Source organism: Sapajus apella, unplaced genomic scaffold, assembly GCF_009761245.1.
Source record: "Sapajus apella isolate SASKATOON/1434 unplaced genomic scaffold, GSC_monkey_1.0 scaffold100, whole genome shotgun sequence".
Lineage (NCBI taxonomy): Eukaryota > Metazoa > Chordata > Mammalia > Primates > Cebidae > Sapajus > Sapajus apella.
The window spans coordinates 784,900-808,075 of NW_022437040.1; the positions used below are offsets into that span (position 1 = coordinate 784,900).

At 41.8% G+C, this 23,176-nt stretch overlaps 1 protein-coding gene across 29 annotated transcripts in view; it reads right to left on the minus strand.

Moving 5' to 3' along the window:
- The window catches only part of CELF2 (CUGBP Elav-like family member 2), a 641,808-nt gene that overhangs the window by 294,013 nt on the left and 324,619 nt on the right, over nucleotides 1–23,176 (minus strand). For 2 of the 29 annotated variants that reach the window (XM_032258103.1, XM_032258100.1), the window contains exon 1: nucleotides 12,665–12,950. The exons of 22 other annotated variants lie outside the window; for them this stretch is intronic. In XM_032258103.1, coding sequence (XP_032113994.1) covers nucleotides 12,665–12,738 — 74 coding nt within the window. In that variant the 5' untranslated portion in view covers nucleotides 12,739–12,950. Of the gene's footprint in view, nucleotides 1–11,991; nucleotides 12,095–12,664; nucleotides 12,951–23,176 lie in introns of those variants that run through there. 5 more of the 29 variants (XM_032258101.1, XM_032258099.1, XM_032258120.1 and 2 more) reach the window with 4 other exon arrangements.

A 23,176-nucleotide genomic window follows, 5' to 3' on the forward strand; every position in this document is an offset into this window, starting at 1 on the left:
GTTGAGAACCATGGTGTTGGGCCTTATAGTCTGATTTCTGAAAGCCTTATAATGAGGGTGGAGTGGATATACATTCCATTCTTTGGCTGTTATTTCTGTTCAAGGAAGCCTGCAATTTTCAGTCACTTGAAAATGTAATTATAGATAATGTTTGCATCAGTAGCAAGAATACAATAAGCACACAGGGCATGAAAACTCCACTCAAATCACATCCTCTTAGGTTATGGTGCTTGTGTCCTGCCAAGAGTAAAGGCATTTCAACAAGCCAATGTTCAGTATGAAATGGTTTGTGGGTTAGAACAACCCATGCATGAATTCTCCTCTAACTTTTCTATTACCCCTTCTTTTACATTGGGTATCTACACAGACAGAAATTTATGATTTGCTAAAAACACAGAATCCCATCAAATATTTATGCACTTGAGTACAAAGCTATGGAGAGGCTGAAAGTGTAATGACCCTTGAAATGGGCCAGGTGCAACATGTCGGCTGGTCACAGCTGTCCATCACCAAAACTCTATTGTTATCTTGCATAGAAGCTCACTTATTCTATTGCCTACTTATGAGGCTCATGTAAGGAGGAGGGCGTAAAAACGGATGTTACTGTAGAAAGCATAATGCATAAGGTTATCAACTGAGGTGGGTTGTGGGGACAAAATGCCACCTGAGAGCCATTTTCTAATTCACAAGGCAGCATACTGCCACCTGAGAAGGCCAAGTATTCATCTAAGTCATATGAAAAATTCTCAAGTTCGAAGTCAACGGGGGAAAATGCCAGGTGTCTAATGAAATTCTCCAAAGAAACCTCTTCATAAAATATACCATTATCATAAATGAAGAATAAGTGCCCACCTTAGCATTCAATGTTAATTGCTTCTTTATCTTGGCAGTGAGAATCTGCCTGAGGCGTTAAGAGATCTTGACACTGCTTGGGTGTCTCTATCCACTAACACATCTCTTACAATGCTCTTGCCTTCCAGCCTCAGAAATTGCTCTATGAAATAAAATCAAGAAAAAGCAATTTATGTAAAAGAGCACATAAAAAGTAGAAGATTGTTGGGTAATAGCTAAGAACCTGTATTTCACACTCAAAACCCACATAGGCAGTTGCCAGTGGGCCAACCTGTCTAGAAACTCAACCTGTTTATATCAAAGAATCCTCAAGAGACTTCCAGGCAACCTCAGGCTTTGAAAATGACAGACAGAGGTACACTTTTGGGTTTCCAGTACTGCCACCTTTTAGAACCTCAATATCTTCATTTGCAAGATGGAAATGATACAAATTACCAAGAAAAAAATTTCTGAGAATTACTGATAAAATATAAATTCCTTAGTCTGATGGCTAGCCCATGGTGTATCCTAAATCAAGAACTGATCTAATAAAATAGTTCAGAAAATGTAACCACAGGACGGCAGCATCCCTTAAAAGTGTTAATAATCAGAATTAAAGGAAACACACACCAAAAAGCAGCATATGACTGGCAAGGAATTAGTTTGGTTGACATTAGAAAACATTTTCTGGCTTCTGAGGTCTGCCCAATTATTACTTGAACAGGAATGTGGAAACAAATCTGGATCAGAAGTAGCCCGTCCTTAGGAGACCTGAAAAACGAGACCAAGAAAAGATAAAAGTGTGGCCATCACGTGGCTTCTAAGGTGACGAAAGTCCAATTTTGGTCACTTTTTACAATAGATTTAAAACCAACTGAAAGTCTGCCTATAAAGTTAATTAGATTTCTTTGACACTGATAAGAGAAAAAGTGCTAATTACAAAATACCAATTAATTTGTACGGAAATATTTGTACTATCTGTGTGGCTGCCCCCTTCTCCAAAGATTTTGCCAGCTTTCAGTCACAGACCTAGTTTTCCCTTCCCAACAATCTCAACAGCAGCAGTCATCTCTGACATTGCCAAAGGCCCCCCTGCCTCCAGCAAAGTCCCCTGGTTCACCCTAATGCAAAGTGCTGTGTGATGAGAGGCAAGAGTCTGCATTCTGGAGGTCACATTCACAGCCTGCAGAGTTCCTCCACAGTCAATATCACACTCAGCTACAGTAGGTGTCAAATATTCCCCTGGCCTGTCATGGAGGATATTCCTCAACAATGGATTCACACACCAAGGCTTTAGGCTTCCAAATGGAATCTGTGCTGCCTGATCTAGAGCATCAAGTCACTTGCGGCACTGGGAGTAAACTGTCACACTCTGTGGAGGCTCTGATCTCTTAGCACCCCAAAGGCCCTATCAGCTACATCAGAAGAAAGAAGTGCCTGTTTAACCACCATAATAACAAGGACACACCTTGCAGCTGGACACCATGTAGATGCTGCAGATAACCCACATACCAAACCCCTTGTCTTAACCCCATGCCACCACATAAGGCAAAAATCACCAATTCCTTCTCTAGGTCATTTCCTGCCCCAGGGACTCTCTCCATCTATATCCTCCAGGAATTCTGCAGTCCGAGCACCTAATGAGGCCACCCTAGGCTGCAGGGTCTACAGTCCTCCCGCTCCATGTTCATATCCTCAAAATTGTTTCCCTGGTCAGGCGCAGTGGCTCACCCCTACAATCCCAGCACTTAGAGAGGCCGAGGTGGGCAGATCGCTTGAGGTCAGGAGTTTGAGACCAGCCTGGCCAACATGGTGAAACCCTATCTCTAGTGAAAGTTCAAAAAAATTAGCTAGGTGTGGTGGTGGAGGCCTAAAATCTCAGCTACCTGGGAGGCTGAGGCAGGAGAATCACTTGAGCCCAGGATTTGGAGCTCCAGCAGGCAGAGGTTGCAGTAAACTGAGATTGCAAAAAAAAAAAAAAAAAAAAAAAAAAAAAATTTCCCTAATGGCTGGGTTTCTGCAAGGGTTGGGATTCCCATTATGTCAGAACCAGCCTTCATACTGCATCGCTAATTCTTTTCCCAAAAGAAAATCAGAATCTATTTCAGCAGGTGTAGAGAAGGGCATTTCATAAGGCTCATGTGGAGATATTGCCTTTGCTTCACCCAGTCCCAGAATGGAAATGTCTGACCACAAGTTCACGGCGGGAACATGAACTGCATTTTACTTCTCAATCACCACGCAGAAAAGCGAGGGAGAAAAAAAAAACCAGTCTTCATGATGTCGTCCTGGGGACTGAGCATTTTCTGAAAGTTCACTTGGGAGCAATAATGCTTTATGGGTATTTGCCTGAGATTTAAAAGCATGAAAGTTCTGAAGAAGAAAACATTCACTCTTCTGTTGTAATGAAGTTCCATTAGACTTGATTCTCCCAGGAATTGCAGGGGAACTTGCGGTCAGTTTTAAGTACCAGGAAGCTATAAAATATTTAGGTTGTCATTTCTTTCCCAACGTTAGTCTGACAATAACACTGCGGGGCAGGTAAGCAGAATATTTTATTATCCTTATTTTCTAGTGGAGGAATCTTGACAAGTCAACTGAGACTTGAAGCAGGCACAGAAGAGATCAGAAGACAGGCCAGGAATTCTCATGAGATGGTGGCGAAGGACGCCCTTCCACTGTGGTGCTGGGAGAGGCCACGACACCTCGTCCCTAGTGGTTCCATTCTATGACACACAGTGCAAGTCAAACAAGAGGAAGTTACTGCTATGAAAAATTAAAATTCACACATAGCCAATGCAACTAAAACCATCTTTGCAATAAGAAAAATTATTTCCTAAATTTTGCAGTGAGTACTCAACCGAGGAGGAAAAAAAGGACTTGCCTCTCAGTCTCCTCTCCAACACAGGAGAGGAGCTCTTCTCTAAGAGGCCTCTAAGACACCAGAAGTAAAAACACATTCCCAAGTGCTCTAGGTACCCACAAGAGAAACACACACCATCCATTAGATGCTGGCAGCTACTTTTTGACATCACAGCATAAAAGAAAAAGGGGAACAAGGAGACAGGAAAACATGAGCTTGTGGTGAAAAGAAAGAATCCCAAATGCATGAAAAGGCAATGTAAAGATGACTTAATATTAAGAAACTACTTTGAGACAGAGCGGCCAGCAGCATTCAGCTGTGTTCAGGCTTCTCAAAGGACTCCTATGTTATCTCTCAATCCTGACACCAAGAAAAGATGGCTGGCTGGACAAAGGGAGTCATGAGGAAAGATGTTACCAGAGTGGGCTGAAGTGAGTAATTGCAGTTGGAGGCCTCCTGGTGACAATTTTAAGAAGGCAAACACAGCTGCAGCACAGCCAAATATAGCTGGCCCAGACAAAGACATCCATAAAGTTAATCATTCCGAAACACGCCACTCTTATGCTCAACCCGAAAACTCAACACTCCTCCTATAATGTAGGAAGTCAAAATACAGTTCAATGCACAGAAACAAGCAGCTGCTCCAGTGGAATTTACAAGTGATGAGTTAGGTGTTTGGATACTGCCCTCCTCCTGAGGCTACAATCCTGAGAACCATGTCCCGGACGGATGTGGTCCCTTCTCTTGAAACTGAGGAAGACGCTCGGGAAAAGGATAATAAAACAGGCCTTAGAGGAGATTTTTTTTTAAAGATATAAATCAGAAAAACATACGAAACGCAACAAGAAAACTTCGGAAAAAGCTGTACTGTTTATGACTGCACTGAATCAAGGCCAGGGTACAGAGATTCACGAATGAAGAGCAAAACAAACAATGAAGTAAATCCACATTAGTCCTCTACCAAATGCTGTCTTCACACTTTTGGGAATCATCTTTCTATGATTCCCTAACAGTTTTCAAGGACAAAATTATTTCAACCCTGTTTCACTTGATATCCAACGTCTTCCCTGAGTTCCAAAGAGAAAACACCAGGGTGTGTGTGTGTTTGGGGGTAGGGGTATTTAAGTTGGTTTACACCAATTTACCCACTTCCAGGCATGTGCATCTGCTATAACATTCATCTTTTTAAAATGTTCAGTTTACATGCTGGACTCCCATTAGACAATCAAAATTTCAAGGACTCCTTTCCACAGCAACAGGTGGCCATGGGATAATGACATGGATCACATAAAATGGCAGCAGCAAAGAGGCACAAAGGAGGGAATGTGGTCTGGGGAGGACCACGTGTGCCTGTGCAACAAGAAAACATCCACGGGGTAGCAACTGTCCAGAGTTTTCTGTGAAGAGTCTGTTGTTCTTCCTACTCTAATTCTGAAAAGACCTTGGGAGTGGCAACATCTCAACTGCCACTGAGAAACAGAAGCAGCCCCCAAATCCAAGGACTCGGCAGTGAGGGGAGAAGAGGCCATTAAAAGAGTAAGTGTCTCAGCTTTTCACCCAATAACATGGCAAGATTACCAGAGTTGAGGTTTTTTTCACCCTTAATAGGAGTTGTCCAAAGTTTTGGTCAAAAGAGTTGAAATACAGTCCTGGGAGTTTTTTCTAGCAGTATCACTAATCTGCAGTACAACTTTGGTCAAGATTTAAAACTCTCGTGAACAGGTAAATGTTTCAGTTATAATGGTAATAATCCATAAACACATGTATCATGACTTTTGCAACTAAAGACCATTTAATGGCAAATATTTTAAGAAAGTGAAACACTATGCTGTATTAGTCTGTTTTCACACTGCGATAAAGAACTGCCTGAGACTGGTTAATTTATAAAGTAAAGAGTATTAACTGACTCACAGTTCAGCATGGCTGGGAAGACCTCAGGAAACTTATCATGGCAGAAAGGAAAGGGTAAGCAAGGCATCTTCTTCACAAGGTGGCAAGAAGGACAAGTGCTGAGTGAAAGCAGAAGAGCCCCTTATAAAACCATCAGATTTCAGGAGACCTACTTTCACGAGAACAGCACAGGTGAAACCGTCCCTGTAATTCAATTACCTCAACATGCTCCCTCCCGTGACACGTGGGGATTATGATGATTACAGTTCAAGATGAGATCTGGGTGGGAACAGAAAGCCTAACCATATCATACGTCCAGTAAGATGAGTTTCCAGAGATATATATACTTATAGTCACCTATATATACATACATATGTATATACCCCCACACATATTTTAGGCCTACTGACCATAGCCAGGTAAATAACATTTCACTCTTTTAGCCTAAAGGACCAACCCGTTGTCTTTGTGTCAGATAAATGAGGTTCAACTTTCCTGCTACTAGGAGAAAGGAAAAAAATTTGGGGAAAAGGATATAAAATACCACCTTAAAATTTAATTAAATTAAGTCAACCTATGAACTTTCTTTAGAAAAAGCATAAAATCAAGACTTTCAGCTGTGGTACTGGGGAAATGATTTCCATGGTTATGACAGAGAGCACCACATACAGTCTTACTAAAGAGACAAACTTCTGGGACTTCTTTATTATTATTATTAGAAGGAGTCTTGCTCTGTTACCCAGGCTGGAGTGTAGTGGCACAATCTCGGCTCACTGCAACCTCCACCTTCTGGGTTCAGGCGATTCTCCTGCCTCGGCCTCCCAAGTAGCTGGGACTACTGGCATGCACCACCATGCCCAGCTAATTGTTTTATGTTGGCCAGGTTGGTCTCGAACTTCTGATCTCAGGTGATCCGTTTGCCTCAGCCTCCCAAAGTGCTGGAATTACAGGCGTTAGCCACCATGCCTGGCCAACTTCTTTAATTACTGAGACTTAAAATCAAAACTTACATATGTATCCTACCTTTAAAGCCCTACTACTGTGAAAGGAATCCTGGTAAACTGGTCAACTATCTGGGTGACTGGTGGACTACTAATCTGGAGGACGCACAAACTGTTTAAATCAAGATCTCTTCAGAATAGATTTCTTCATTTAAAACCTGACCTTAAGTAAAAGGCCACATAGCCTGATAGAAAAATACAAAATAATAAGCCAACCTGATAGTTTAAATACAGCCCAAACTTAATTTACATAAATCTTTAAGAGAAAAAAAAATGGGTCTAATAACTGCTGGTTAAGTTTGCTCTGAGGCATTCATTCAAAAGGAGTAAATAAAATTCAACTAAAACCTGAATTTTTACTCATATGTCATTTTGAAAGCCGTAAGATTACACATTTATTAGCATTACATTTTAAATTAGCTGATTTTAAAACATCACTGCCAGTATCTAAACACAATATACAATCTGCAGTTCATAAAAGAGACCGTTCATAAAACCCCAGGTTGGCACGGCGAAAGTGTAAATCTCAAATACGCTCACAAGGCATTTCAGCCACATAACTGGAATTGTATTTCTATAAAAACAGTTGGAGTAATCACTTTCTGTCATGATTTAGAACAAATGGGGAGAGTGAAGCTGTTCAAAATCTCCCTCAATGTCTCCCCCTTTCTTTCAAAGTTCCTTTAGGAGGAGTCTAAAGCTCTCACTAAATGAAAAAGACATTCCCAGGAGGAGAAGGTGGTTTACATCCCTTCACATCTGGATTCAGAGCATGAGGATATTGGATGGAACAATTACTCGGTGATGATGCTAAAGGGGAATAATTATTTTACAATTACCTGAGAGCATCACATTTGCTGCTCTAATTAGTTTTTGTTTCCCACATAGGTTTTCCCAGGAATGTGCAGCTCCACTTCTCTGAGGTTTAGCAAGAGCTATTTCTTAAGGAAAAATAAAAATAAATTTTCTGCACTGCTACACAAGTAGCACATCCCTGATACTGGCTTCATTATATTACTCGGCACCTCCTTGGCGGAGGAAACAAACAGGATGCATGAGAACTTGTAGGTGCTAATGAACTGGAAATCATTAGTAGTTTCCCAACCCTCCCTTCTGCGCTTTTGTAAAACAAACATTACACTGACAAACACCTAACTCTCTGTGATGGCCTAATCAGAAAACAAAAGCAAAAATGTGACCCTCCCCTGAAGAAGCAAAATCTCCCCAACAGTAATACTCTAACGTGGAAATAATAACCTACTAAATTTGGGTAAAGTGCAGCACTGAACATAAACATTGATGACTTATTAATTTTGCTCCTTGAAACATGTTGGAAATACAATGTTTTCCATTTAAATGCAAATTAGATACGGAATACTTATAGTATTGTTTAACGTTTATGAGAGTTTGTTTTCATTTTTGTTAGTTTTTACAAAAAATTCAACAAGGACATCATATTCCCATTATAATCTACATATAAGCCTCAACAATGACCACTACCCTGAATTTCTGCACAACAGCTGGGTTGTATTGTGTACTGGTTATGTTACACTTAACTGTATCAGATTATTTTGCATGCTAAACATAACCTGTCTTTTTGTAAGTAAATGAGTGTTTAACCTTTAATAAACAAAAGCAAGGAAGGGATAAAGAGAAATCAACTTTGGGGATTTATATAAAAAAGGAAAGGATATTGCAGTCTTTTACCAGAGGCCAAATATAGTGTTATTATAGCTGTTAGGGGGAGGAAAAAAAAACACACTGAGAAGTGGAAAACACTCTAAATGATCCCATGAAATCTTAATTACTAGGTTCATATCTAAAAATCCCATCTCCTTTTTATCTAGTCTTTCAAGGGTCTTGTTTCCCCAGCTCACTGCATCTCATCAACAGATGCCAAAGTAATCTCAACCCAGCAAATTACAATTAAACAGCAAGATTTAACAATTAAAATAATACCTCTGCCCAGATCAAAGATAACATTAGTGTTCTAAAAAGCCAATGTGGGATGAATTCTTCGTCTCGGAAAGCAGCTCATACTAAAATATGCACTGTTAACTGTGAAATCTCAACTGAAAAACATACTTTAAAATTTTTTCTTAAAGAACCCTATGCAAAGCCTTTTCTCTAGACTTTTCTCATTTTAATTTCTTTTCATAACCATTACGGTATCAGGTGATAAACATCAGTTATTTTTATTTTATTATTTATATAACTGCATTGTCTAAATAGGCTTTAAATGCTCATGAAGGAGATAAACAGGATCCCTACTGCTTTTGAGCTTCATCTTGCTGGAACCTTGTAAACCAAAAAAAATTTTTTACTAAAATGTATTCTCATTAGTTAATATACAGAATAACTGACTTGGAATCAAATTAGAAAGTATAAAATGATGTTTCACATATGAATCCTGAACAGGTGACATACTTTATGTTCATTCTCACGTGGCAGTTTTGATTTTCTGATAAAACTGTATTCATACCCTTTAATTCAGTTTTCTTCTCTGCAACAACCCATAAACATATGGTTACATGCCACCCCACGTGTTCGATTACTTGAAAACCACAGCTTTGCCATTCACTGCCTATGTCGCAGGGACAAGCAGGTCACTTCTGTAAACATCATCTGTAAAAAGTGGGCAATACTCACCCTGCGGATTAGAGACCATGTGAATAAACTCTCCTGGTGCATAGCAGGCACTCAACTAACAACTCACGTTTCCTTATTTTGGGTGGTGAGGCAGTAATTACTTCTTAGACTAGTCACACGGCCCCTCTAACAGTTTCTTAATCTATAAAATGAGGTCTGATGAGATGGTCTCCAAAGCGTTTTTCAGCTTTAACAATGATGTCCTCAGAACCACCCTTCAGTTTAATTATACACTGATATTTTGCCAGTTATCCTAACTTGAAAGGACTTAACAAAAAGCCAATTCATCAAGCTGATGAATTTACAGTCAAGATAACTTTTCTCATTTTCAGTAAGGTTACTTACCAAATATTAAAAAATATTTATTTTCAATTTATTAGTAGGCTTTTAGTGTCTTATTCTAACACTTAATACTTTTTAAGCTGTGTTTATTTTTCTAATTGTAATTTCTCATTTTTAAGACATCATTTATAAGTTATGTTTAAAAATTCAAAACCATTTTCAAACCCTAAATGCACGTATATGGTCATTAAAAAGGCGAATCAAAGGAGGAAACACTCCCAACACACACACACACACCAGACCTTAATTGAAAACCAATTGTCAGTTTAAAATTTAAAAAAAAAAATCACTGCCTGTTTTCATTATACTTTGTTGCAAATATTGTAGATGATATTCTATAGTAACACAAAGACACTGAAACTTTAACAGTCAAGATTATTTAAAATGTCCATTTCCATTTATAGTTTTGATACTGAAGTTTAAAACCCCACAACTTTGAAGCACATGTTAGAGCAATTCTATACCACTACAGAGTCTTAAACGATCTGGGCACTTTAAACATTGAATAGCTCGTGGGGCCATCAAGCGTAATAATTCATCTCAAAAGCTATTTGTTCATCTGCCTTGAGGACTCAAACATATTACATCTTGCAAAGTTATCTAATATATTCTTGTGGGAAAAAGCCATTGAAAATGTTCTACTGCTTTAGAAAAATCAACAGAAGAAAAGCCCCTCTGTTTTCAGTTTCTTTTAGGAATAGGCCAATATCTAGCCAACTGCAATTTAGTCCAAATGGTGATACATCACACATGACAATCAGTCCTGAAAACAATCCACACGGCTGTATTCTCAACTGCGTGAATATAGCAATAAAACTTACGACCTAGGCAGATTTCATGCATTTTCAAATTGTCACGCCCCCCAACACCTCTACCCCCAGATACAGTATCTAATGTGAGTTAATTACCAACAATTCTGAAAAGCATGCTACAGTGTTCTCAGGGCTATAGACACACAACATATTTTGGAAACAACTAATAAAACTATCATTTACAAATCATTTTTTCTTCCCTGAGTTCAATTAAGCAATAGCTGACAACGCTGAGAACAATTTGGGTTTGATTCCAAAGGCTATCTTTTGGAAATAACTAACATTTGGAAGAGAAGTGGGGGAGAAGTCACATTAGGATTGTCACAGGAGACTCCATGGCTGAGGCACAAGGGCTCAGTTCAGAGCAAATCATCTGAACAGGCCACATTCATCCACCAAATGAAAAGGATAAATTAAATTTTCATAATTCATAATTGACAAGAAACTGTATCTTTCTGAGGTCATTAACATTTAAAATTCACAGAGCATTCCACAGCTTAGATATATGATGGTCACTTTAGTAGCAGGTGACCATAAATTCAAAATCATGATTAAGCGAATTCTTCAGTTAAGCCTGAACACTCCAGCCTCTAGAGGAGAAAACGCGTAAGACTTTCACACTAGCTCATGGGCAAACATGAATTATATGTCTACAAAGGTCTATAATTAAAGATAGGGGACAGGACAGGTCTCTTAAAACAAATATTGTGGAAATGTTACTAATCAGAAAACTACCAAAAAGGAATATTAATTGATGTTATGTGATTATCTCAGTTTAAACGATGAACTTGATCGTGTACAAGAAAGTTAACATTCTCAATAATGACTCAAAAGACAATTCGTAGCAGATTCTATAATCCTCCTCCTCTACCCGCCCCCCGCCCTTTTTTCTTTTTCGGTACTTGTAGCTCAAACAATTGGCCACTGCAGAATATCTCAAGAATCTCTTAACTCCTAACACTTAACATGCTAGAAAATGAATCTAGCATGGCAGGGCAAAGTTAGCTGCCAGGGAAATGGATCACAGAACCTGAATACTGCAGGTTACCATAAGGTGACAAAAAGAATACGGATATTTAGTCCCACAGGGGGTTGAACAGGAAACATTTTCCATGCACTCTTACCATACCAATCCCTTCCTCCCCCTACTAGATTCAATTAATTACAACTTAGATCCGCTATCCAATTTCCCACCTGATCAGAGAGAATTTTATATATCCGAAAAGGGCACAGACCTTTTGGTCCCACTCTGGTAATCCTTTCTTTTTTGGCTTCCTTTTCCTAACATGCCTGAAATACAAAGATCCTACTGACCCTCCCTGAGCTAATAAAAACTTTCCTATCAAGGCAGCTAAAAATTAGACATACTTTGCTTTCTTCAGGAATCCCAGCCCTTCACTTCTTCCAATAAACGCTCTACCCTAGTTTGGCGACATGTAAAACAACCAGAATCACATTAATTATTAAATTACAGACCGCATATCAGACAAACCAACATGATTATGTAAAAATTACCTCGAATTCCTGCAATAAAGTACACCTGGCCAGTTTCACGCTTTAGAATTATCTCCCCCCCCCCTTTTCTCCGCTTCCCCTCTCCCACCTTAGGAAAGGATCTTTGCAAATATTAAGTCAGATGAGCGGGTAATTTGGTAAGAAGGGCTCTTTCCCCGGGCCACGAGAGCTCCGTCAGCCCCGCATTTCAAATGACACGAGCGTGCACACTCGCACGCGCGCACCCCGCCCGGACCCCGCGCCCCGCTCTCCGGTTCCCGCCCGGTCCCCGCCACCAGACGCCGCGCCCTGCTCGGTCCTCACCCGGACCCCCGGACCCCAGACCCCGCCCGGTACCCGCCCGCCCTGCCGGACTCTGCGACTCCGCGCCCCGCTCGCCGGTCCCCACTCGGACCCAAGGACGCCGCCCGGACCCCGGAACGCCGCGCCCCGCTCGCCCCGCTCGCGAGTCCTCGCCCGGGCCCGCGGACCCCGCCCGCCCGCGGGTCCTCACCCCCGACTCGTGGACCCCGCCCGGTCCCCGGACGCCGCGCTGCGCTCGCTCCTCCGGGAAGCCCCGCGCCCCGCACCGCCGGCGCCGCCGGTCCACACCCGCTCCCTCCTCCCGCGTCCCGCGCCGGCCTCCGAAGGCCGAGGAAGGCGGCGGCTCCGAAACCACCAAGCCGCTCGCGGGAGTGGCGGGCGCCGCCCGTCTGCTTCGCGCCGGCGGCTCTGAGGAGAAGACGCCCGCTCGCTCGGCCTCGGGACGCGGCGCCACTCACATTCTGTCAGGAACTAGCAGGCGGCCCTCGACCATCATGTCCGGGAGGAAATCCAGCTTGAAGGCAGAAGTCATGTTCGCGGGCGCACGCGGCGGCGGCGGCGGGGGGCGGCTCTGCGCGCGTCCGAGCGGCCGCGGGCGGCGCGAGACGGGCAGGGACAGGTGCGCGCGGCCTCCCCCGGCGGCCGCCGAGCCGGCACTTGTCACATTCTCTCCTCGCGCTCCGCCAATCCCCTCCGAAATCCAGCGCCGGGCGGCCGGCTGCAGAGCGCCAGGTGCGGCGGGCGGGGGCGGAGCTCGCAGGGCGCCCGCAGCCGCTTAACCCCTGCGGGCCCGCCGGCCCGGAGCGCGGCCCCGAACCCGGCTCCGCCCCGCGGGAACCCAAGGCGGGCCGCCGCCACCGCCGCGCTCACCGCCGGGACACGGCCAGACTTCTCGGGGTCTCCGGACCCCAGAACGCAAACCCGCTCCCCGCCTGGCTCTGCCGCCTCGCCCGGGGGTCCCTGGCACGAGGCCGCGGTGGCCGCTCGGGCTCCAGAGCCCGCTCCGCTTCAGACCCAGGGCCGCGCTCCCAGAGCCCAGCCGCGTGAGGCGAGCGGCACGAGGTTTGCTTCGAGGCTTCGTGGGGTGGGGTGCTTGCCCGTGCGGGGACCAACGGCCATCACCCAAAGGGAACTGGAGGTTTAAGCGAAGTAAATATCAGATAGATGACCCGAGTGACATTTAGGTACGTATCGCGGTGCCCTAAGGAAGACGAACCTGTTTCTGCATGACGGCACTGCCTTTTCTATCCTCTTGCAAACAGAAGTATAAGAGGCTGAAAATCAAGCCATAAATCACGTTTTCTACTCAAATGATAAATCACGAATCAGCCATTTCCTAGTATTTAACACAATAATTACAAACCAGCTGAGTGACTTCGCGAGCGTTAGATGTGAAAAGGGCCATGAAGTTTCAACACCCACTTAAGATTTGTGACTGATTTACTAACAAGAAGTGAGAAAAATGGACAAACTCTTAGAAAAAAAAAAAAAAAAAGAGGAGCTGGCGGGTTTAATTTTTAAGTGATTTGCATTAAGTTCTGGAAAACTATAAGGTAGCATTCTAATTGATCTTTCTCTTAGTTGATTATTTGCGTAGCAAACTTTTCACAGTATAGTCACAAGTATGTAAGACTTCACGGCATATTTAACATGCTGAATCAGCATTATAAATTGCATACCAGAAGTTTATAGTTTACTTCCTACGGAAACCACTTGATTTTGTAATGGCATCTTAAACTTTAAGGTTATTGTATGTATCTATACATCTATACACCTATAAACACGCACACACACATATTGTGGTTTTGTTTGAAATATGTAATGTTTAGTCTTTGTTTTTCTAAAAATCAGACCTGTGCTAGGAATCTTGGCTTTCTCCTCACAAATTAAGTTATGCCTCAGAATTCTGTGACACGAACCAGAACCACAGGTTTAAACAACTAAGCCACAAGTAATTAAATGTATCAGACATAATAGAGAGAAAATAGGATTTTAATTTCTTCTCACCAGTTTCTTGTATGATGATGACAGCTAACTATCTTCAGAGGTTATGAAGGCAAATAGAGACTTAGAGATCAATTTTAAATCCAGGTTTGATGCATTGAGCAATATGAACTATCAGACCTGGGATATTCAATTAAGTCCACACATGCTTAATTGACTCGGTTGCCTTCTTCAGCTGAACAATATATCTGGCTTTTGACCTTCTAATTCCAAGATTGTTAGATGTAGGGCTAAACTAACCTTAATTTTTAAAATATTACCTTACCCAGTGAACCAGGTCTAGGCTCATGAGGAACTGAGAAATGGTTTCAATCCAATGAATTCTTATACTCCCAAAGGGCCAAACTTGTTCTCAGACTACTAAGCTACATTTACTCTCCACCTTAGCTACTGTTCTGCCTTTGAAATTACAAGATTTTGGTAGGTCTTTCAATTATCTAAATAATGAGCTGGAAAAATGAAGACAAACTTTGACAGTTCTTGGTTTTCCATATGTTATGTGCATAAATATCTAATGTATATAATGAGCTGACTATATAAAAATTTTAATAAAGGAGCAGAACTGGCCTCCAAAACGGAAGCAAAACACAACTGCATGAATCAAAATGAAAAATATTTTGCAGTCAGCCATAGCATAAAGTTCCATACAGATCCACATTCTATAAGGTAGAACATGTTTCATGAATATGTACACTTCTGAAATATTTATTTTCTCTTTAATTGCATGTGAATTAGTTGGAAGAAGCTGTAAGGAAGCCCTCTCACTGACTTAAGCCTTCTCAGCAGTTTGTTAAATTCTAGCCTCAAATCCCTTGAGGCAATAGTGGATTCAAAGCAGCTTTTAATCATACTATGAGGAGGGTGAAGTAGTATGTAAGTAGGTCATAGAGAATTCCAAGTGCATAGGTTATTGCCTTATTTAACTACTGCGTAACATAGTTTTCAAAGCACATTTGCTTTTGCATTTAAAGATGTAAGCAAATGCAGGGTCAAATATAAAAGAAAACTTATTCTACATGGGACACGGTGACATGAACGAAGGAGAGCTTATGGAGTGTATCTGAGTTTAAATACTTTGGCTGCCAAATACATAAATAATGTAGTCATTGCACAGGCACTTGATATAGGTACCAGAGGGAAACAAAATCCACACATCCTCCCCCCGCCATGGGTTATTTACGACAGTCTTCCATTTGTAGCTTTCATTTATAATATCGAGTCGGTTTCCATGATCACAGCACATACACAAAAGCCATTTGTAAAAATACAAATTTCAAAAGCTCTTGAGAAAACAAAACGAGAACACCCAACCAAATGCCACCCAATGAAAAGCTTCAATTTCTCATTTCACTGCTTTGGTAGAAAGAAAAAAAAATCTAAAAACAACTCAACAGGGCCCCTTTTAAAATTTTCATGCAGTAATGAGCCATCAGGTATCATGTTTTGGCAGTTGGAGTTATTTGGCAGACAGCTCCACAGGCCGCTGTTGAACACTCGAGTCCAGTGCAGCTATTTTGTAGCCAAGGATCTTATCAACGGCAGTGGAGAGGACGACGCCATCAGCTAGCCCCACTCGTGGATATGAACCGGTTGGTGACACCAGCCAGTGCTGCCATCCCTGGCGACCAGGCTGTCCTGAACAATGAAGTTTCCTCATAGTTTTAGTTGCATTGTACAAAAACCTTAAGCTCTTCTCTAGCCCCATCCCCCTACCTTCCCTAATTGTCTCCTTTTTTTTTAATCAACTTGCTATTCATTTTCCAAACAAAAGGCAATTCAAGAATTGGAAGCACTTCAAGGGAAAGTTTCTGAATGACCTCATTTTATATGAGGCCTTCCCAGGCAAGGGAAAGCACTGTGCAGTTTCAGCTTCACTTCCCTCTTCGAACCTCATCTCATACAGAGTTTTATCCACAGGTCATTGTCTGAGCACTGAATTATCACTAGCATTAAAACACACACACACACACACACACTCTCTCTCTCTCAATAGAAACAGTGCTAATAAATGCATTTGTACACAGAGTACATCGCTTGAATTGGAATACTAAACCTTTTCCTGCTACCTCTCTAATTAATGAACCAGAATATAGTTCACTGACTATAAATCTTTCAACATTTTTGCATAAAGTTTCTACTATAATTTAGGGACTGGTGCTCGATATATCATGACCCATGTTTATAACCCAACAGTTAATTTTCTGCTCCTGCAGACAACCTTGTATACTTGTGATATTCCCATTTTTTATTATTCCTATATACATAACTTCCCACAATAGCATCACTTTAAAGGCAGCAGCGCTCAGCCCTGCAACTACAGAACAAAGATGTACTAGCATTGTTCAGGCAACTCAAAAAGCCACCTTTACTGAAGGATTTCTTTTTCCTTCTCATTTCTGGCTCCTCGTGACAAACCAGGATGCAAAACATCTTTCCCCTATCACATTTGCAAATTCAAATTGTATTAGCATAGCTGTTTTAGTTAACAGCAACAGCAAAGAAACAAAAAACAAGTGCAGTGTGCTCATAGCCATTTGGACCAAGCAATATAGGCCCTGTGAGGGGATTTCCCATCATTTCCAGGCAATACATTTGAAATCCACATGAATTTTAAATACCTGAGAGAGTATCTGACCTTGTGACCATGTGTTTGTTCTTGGCTTACTGCAGTTTCATTAGCAACTTGCAAAAATAAACAGTTTTTAATGTGCTTAAAAAAAACCAAACATATCCTTAAGTGATATATTGTAAGCATATCTCTTCTTGGTTTCATAATGACATCACTTAAACAGTAAATATTTATATCACCAATTATAAGTTTAAAATGATCACTTATTTTCCCCCATCTCGAAAACTTCTGGAATGATGACATTATTACATACCTAAGGCGATTTAAGGAAAAGAAAATGCCAGTAAAGATGAAATCATTATTAAGCTCATTTTACATTTTTTTCAGGGAATAGTAAGTAGTCACTGAGAATAGCTTCTACAGGTTTTTATTATTATTGTTTTGCAATCTTGTGTTTTTCTGAATGTTTTTCATAGAGCCAAAATACATCATGGTGGATTTATCTGCCTTTCAAAGAGGCCCTCAAGCTGAAGACGGTTCCTTGAATACATACCTTCTCATTCGGAAAGGAGGTACCCCGCTAGCGTGTTCTGCAGCTTCCAATCCAAAGGAACGCAGTGTTAGCACTGTGGATCTCTCACACCCAGAACCCAACCATCTCATCACTTCACTCTCTAACTTGCCCTTTCCTTTTTCTCCTTTCTCCATTGTACCACGATTGCAGGCCTTTCCTTTCTCTCTCAGCTTTCTTTCTCCCTTTTCTCCTCCTCTCTCTCAAATGGGAGCCAGAAAATGGCAGAAATTTCCTCTCCAGCTGCGTGTCTGAGGTGGTAGGTGGCTACCAAAGTGGAGAGAGGAGCCGTGGGTCACTCATCTGCCAGAGAAATCACGTTGACTCGCCTTGACCAAGGCTGATTCCTGAACTAGGAACAGCTGTCTTCGCAGAGAGCACTGGGATTCCTTTCTGGACGTTATCAGGAAGAGGAGGGGGAGGATGGAAGACGGTCCACCATGAAGGCAGTCAATGGGATGTGAAAGCTGGGAAGGAGGAGACGTCTGGGGAAAGAATGGGAAGAAGAAAAAGGCCTCCCTGTCTGGCACTGTAATTTGCACATGGCAGGCATTCAGAAAAAAAATCCTTTGTAGAAATGTCCCAGTGCCCTCTTGAAGGTGCCGAAATTTGTCAAACTATACCAGGTGCCCTTATCTGGTGCCAGCCTGGCGGCAGGAACAAAATTTACACTTATCAGAATGAGGTTTTGATTCCTTCCTAGTCCACCCCTCACCACCCCCACCCTGACGACATGTTTTCCCAATTGGCCAGAAGTTCTTATCTTACTGTCACGTGGTGTTAAATTTTTTAAAAAGGAGAAATTGCCGCTTGACAAACTACAACAGCTGAACAGCAACAGCTGGGAGGACACAGTTGCGGGTGTAACATTCGGTCCCAGAGAAGGCAGCAACAGGTGGGGTGAAAGGAATCGAAATGGACGTGGTAAGCTTGAGGGTGGGGTTGTCTGAGACAGATCTTGGCAGGAATCAAAATCTCCACTTTAGAGGGAATCTCTCTGGGTATCACAGCCCCATGTGCCTGAATGTCTCTCCTTTTTCTCAACAAATACAACTTGAAAAAAGAGTGAGGATTAAGAGAGCCAAAGCTTGGGTTTCTGTGAAATTAAAGCACATGAATCTACTTGATTCACTATGGTAACTGATCCATCCCAAAGAGCTCGTGGTCACTAGGATCAGAAGATATCTGATCCAATACGGGCAGATCAGACTCCTTAGGACAAGCACTACTTTCAGACTGAGTGAAGACATTGTGAGGATAAGAACCAGACCTGTTGGATTCAGCATTTCATTCTGTCAAAGAGCTGATTGACACCCGGGATGAGTCATTTAATTTTCTGATTCATCAGCTAGACCTTTCCCTTAAGTGTGGCCATTCTGTACTTCCTTAAAGAGATGAACGGCTGAAAAATCAAAGCCTACCACGATCCTCAGATAAGAAGTACAATGTGTTAACCTAATTATCACTACAGCAATTATATAACCAAGCTATTAAAGTGACATGTAGGTTGAAAATACATTAAGGTTTTGAGCACAGGAAATTTATTTTTTCCCTGTAATATGGTTCAAATCTCCAGCCATTTTTAGCCAAGGATAGAGGTTTTTAAAAATCCCAAATGACTTTTTATTTAACTTTGCTTTTGATGCTAATTCCCATGAAGTCCATTAGGGGATTGTTTTTTCTTTCTCTTAAAAGAATTGCTCAAAACCTTCATGGAAAGGTGGTATGGCTATCTAGCCAAGCTCAGTGGAATGTGTTCTATCTTGTTTTACTACTATCGCTGAGTACAAAGTGTTATGTGACCTAATCATGTCACCTTTCAATTTCCTCTTTATAGGAATAGCTACATATTTGCCCTGTTTCATAGGAATAGGGCAGATAAGAGAGGAGGAGAGATGTAAATGACTTTAGGGTCTGAGGAAGAAAGGTGATGAAGCTAAGGATTGCATTTTGCTTTGTTTTCATAATAAAGATGAATTCAAGGTGTCCTAATGACACCTCCCCTCTCCCCTCACCCACCTCCATCTGCCCATCTTTCAGGGCCCCGCTCACCTCCCCTGTCTCTGCAAGGAGCCACTTGACCCCTCCTCATCCACAGGCTACTCTTTGTTCCGTGAACATTGTGAGCTGCTTGAGGGCCCAGACTATGTCTTTTACTGAGCACTGCATGCATGTTTATTGTTGGATTGGTTTTCATTGCAATATGACCTATTTTGGCACCCTAGATGCATAAAAATTCGTATTTTAATTCATAATCCTTTAAAAGTCTCTGTTGTTCCTTTCAACATCTGTTCCCATTACACAGATTAAAGCCCAAGAGAAGTGAGGCATGGAAAGCTTTAATTCAAAGACCTCATCAACTATAAGGTGAACAAATAAGGGTATGGAAGGGAGAGTTGTTAGAATCTGCATTGCTGCTTTCAAAAATGTTTCCTCCCTTACTCCCTAGATGCTTTCTGTGTGAACACCCTGCTCTGTTTCTTCAGTCCGAAGCCCTTCCCAAAATTGGCGCTGGAAGGTAAGTGTAAAAGAGCTGTGATTTAGGAAGGGCTGAGCAGCTGAAACTGTAAACAATGACCAGGGATTTGACCTCAGATCTTATGTGACAGTTCCTTGCTGAGTCATACAACTTCCTCACTGGTAAAACCAGGAGACACACACAATTCAACATTTACAGGGGAAATGCTGCAGCAGAGAAAGGCGTTTCTTTAAAATGTCAACTATTAAATAGTCATACTGTCAGGGTGGCCCAGGGAAGGTGTTTGGCTGAGTACGGAGTCATAGTTCCTCCCACTATGTCTAGGGGCCTGTTATTTTACCTCTCTTAGGCTCAGTTTTTCCATCTTTAAAATGGGAATAACAATTACCATTAACTGTTGGATATCTGTGGATTAAATTATACAATCTATAAGTAACCAGTTAGTGTAGCCAGGTATACAGTAGACGGTTAATAAATTTCAGTTTTATTTCTTATTTCTATCATAATACCCCCACCCCCAATCTTTGTTAAAACCTAAAACAGGCAGTTGGAAAAAGAGAAAACCAGTGCTGATTCGATTGCTCTTTTAGCACTGAGGTTTTCACTGATACTTCTAAAGCCTGTAGCCAGACCCAGAGGGACTAGAGAGGTTATCATTCCTGGAGAGCAGGCACTGAACATCCTGAGGCTTGGAATGAGGTCTCCATTTCTTTTCATCAAATCGGTTTTCAAAAACAAGGTCAACATGAGTTTTCATTTATAGACATGATGATACCTTAAAGGCATCTCCGAATGAGCAGGTCAGTCTTCTCATAGAGCCCAGAGGAGAGCTGGACTCTCAGCCCTAGATGTTCAAAAAGCAAGGCATGATCAGCATCGCAGGGCCTGTTGCCCTTGTGGGACTGAGATGGAGAGCCCTACAGAAAGGATGAAAAGCAGCTCATCAATGTCCGCATAAAGGCACAACTGTGCTCAAGCTAGACATGCTAGAAGCCAGTGATGCGGCCCGTAAGATTCAACCAGAGTTTTCTACTGATTGCAGCTGCAGGCCTTCTCAAGAAGGGGATGAAAACAGCCACGCATATCAGAGGTGTACCAGCATCATAACTTGAAACCTCAAGCTCTTCCTTTCCTTGACAACAAAGTTTGTGGAACTAAATAGTCTTGCAGGGAAATTCTAGTTTTTATTTTTCTCTGAGGGCATGCTGACAATCCTGCTCTGTGAATCAGTTGATGAATCAAGTGATTCATCATGATCCTAAACAGCCAATCACGGGCGGGTCAGCCTGGAATGGGCTGAAGTAGCAGGAGTTCAATCTGCCCTAGTAATACATGTCACTTAGGGCTGGTGTCACCCTCTCGCCACAGATGCCATTTCCTGTTAACTTTGATTGTCTTGGCATACAAGAAAATGTGCCAGATCGGCCCCACACTCGGAAGAAAGCCGTGAGGGAGATAAACACACCTGTACGTGATAATTGCTGATGACATTCCATAAAGCAGAATGGTGTGTTTGGGTACAAAATGTATCTCGTCGAAAACCAGCGTTAACCATCAACATCTCTGAGTTGAATGGAGGTTCACACACACACACACACACACACACACACACACACACGCGCACACACAGCTTCCATCTTTGTCCCATCTCCCTGAATTGGTACCATTTAATCAAAAAGGTGCTTTACCTCTCGGACACTCAACATAAAACCCTCACACATCCTGTCCCTCCTCGGACACTCTCTTTCCAAATGTCAGCCAAGTAAAATGCCATGAATTTTAATCCTCGCAAAACCACTGCCTCATCTTTCCTACTGAACAAAAGTCACTGTTAGTTGGGAAAAAAACTCCCAAATGCAATAACAATTAGAGAAGCAATCAATAGTTCTATTAACCAGGAATGCTCCCCACCCCAAATTCCCCAGGAATTCTCAAAATGTGGAAAGAAATTCAGTGAAGGCTAATAAAGGTGATTCAAGAAGGCATTATTGCCGCTGAATGGACTTGTGCCCCTAACTGTTCTAGGAAGTACAGATCAATGCTAGGAAGCAGAAGATGCCACAGAATGAACTGCATTCGGTTAATGACTTACAGAAATCTCCATACAAAGCAAACTAAGTGGGATATTTCTAATATCCTCACCACCATGATGACAAAATCAAGGTAAGCTTTTTGTCTACGAATACTGACACCTTAAATACAGAGTGATCATCCCATGTAATACTTTTCCTTATGCATTTTCTTTCCATCAACCTGTGTGTGTTTCCATGGCTGTGCTCAATGAACTTTTTATCAGCCACGTTTTCACCTAATTAACCCCCCTGATTACAATAATTAGTATTGATTCACTCTTTGAATGACTTCCTCGGTCTTCCAGCACAATCTGCACTTGCTATAAAGTTCTAGATCTGAATATTAATCAAATGCTCTCTTTTATTTTTCAGCCCCAAAAGGAGATTTTTGCAATTTCATACCCTCATATTTTAAAAAAGAAAAACTGGTTTCATTTTAACTAATTGAGGAATATTCAGTCTGTGGTCTGCTGAACACATTTATGTGAATATTCCCAAAGCTCGTGGCAGAGGGGCTTAGGGTGCAGTATTTACTTTCTATGGAAAGGAGTCATTTTTCCAGTTAGAATATTTTGCTCTTCATTTTTCTCCATGTCTGGGTTTAGAATGAAATTTCACTTCAACATTTGTTGAAGTCACTACCTTGGGGAATTATGGAAGGATACAGATTACGAATCCCATTCCTGTTGTGGAAATAGATGTAGACAAGTTTGCCAGCTTCGGGCAATCTCACACCATCTCCATCAGGTGAAAGGAAAATACATCTGTATGTTGGATGCTAGAATGGGGGCAGTCTCCAAATTCCGGGAGCTGGTAATAGAGCCAACCTCCGGAAAAGCAAACCAACTGAGAAGACAGTTCCCTCGTTCCTGGACTTAACTGTGACTACCCAGGAATTAAAGTCATTAGACCACAGATAAATCACTGATAATTTAGTCAAAAATTCAACGTGGAGGTTCTAGTGATTTCTTTAAGCAGGCCATGGACAAGTAGCTAGGGAGCACAGAAGGCTACTTTCCTCCCAACCCACAAAAAATGGACTTGCAATCTTTGTTTTGGAATAAAAATTTCCCATGGAAGCAGAATCTGAGTGTGCTAGAAACAGTGTGCCAGCCCCAGATATAAAGCTTCACCAGTTACCTTTTATGAGCTCATCTTGAAAGCAGTTATTGGTATACTCGATGGAATGAGCAGTTCCAATCCCATTGCAAGTAAGAGAATACCACAAGCATGCATTTAAAATCCACTCTATTCATAACTGATAACTTCAAAAAT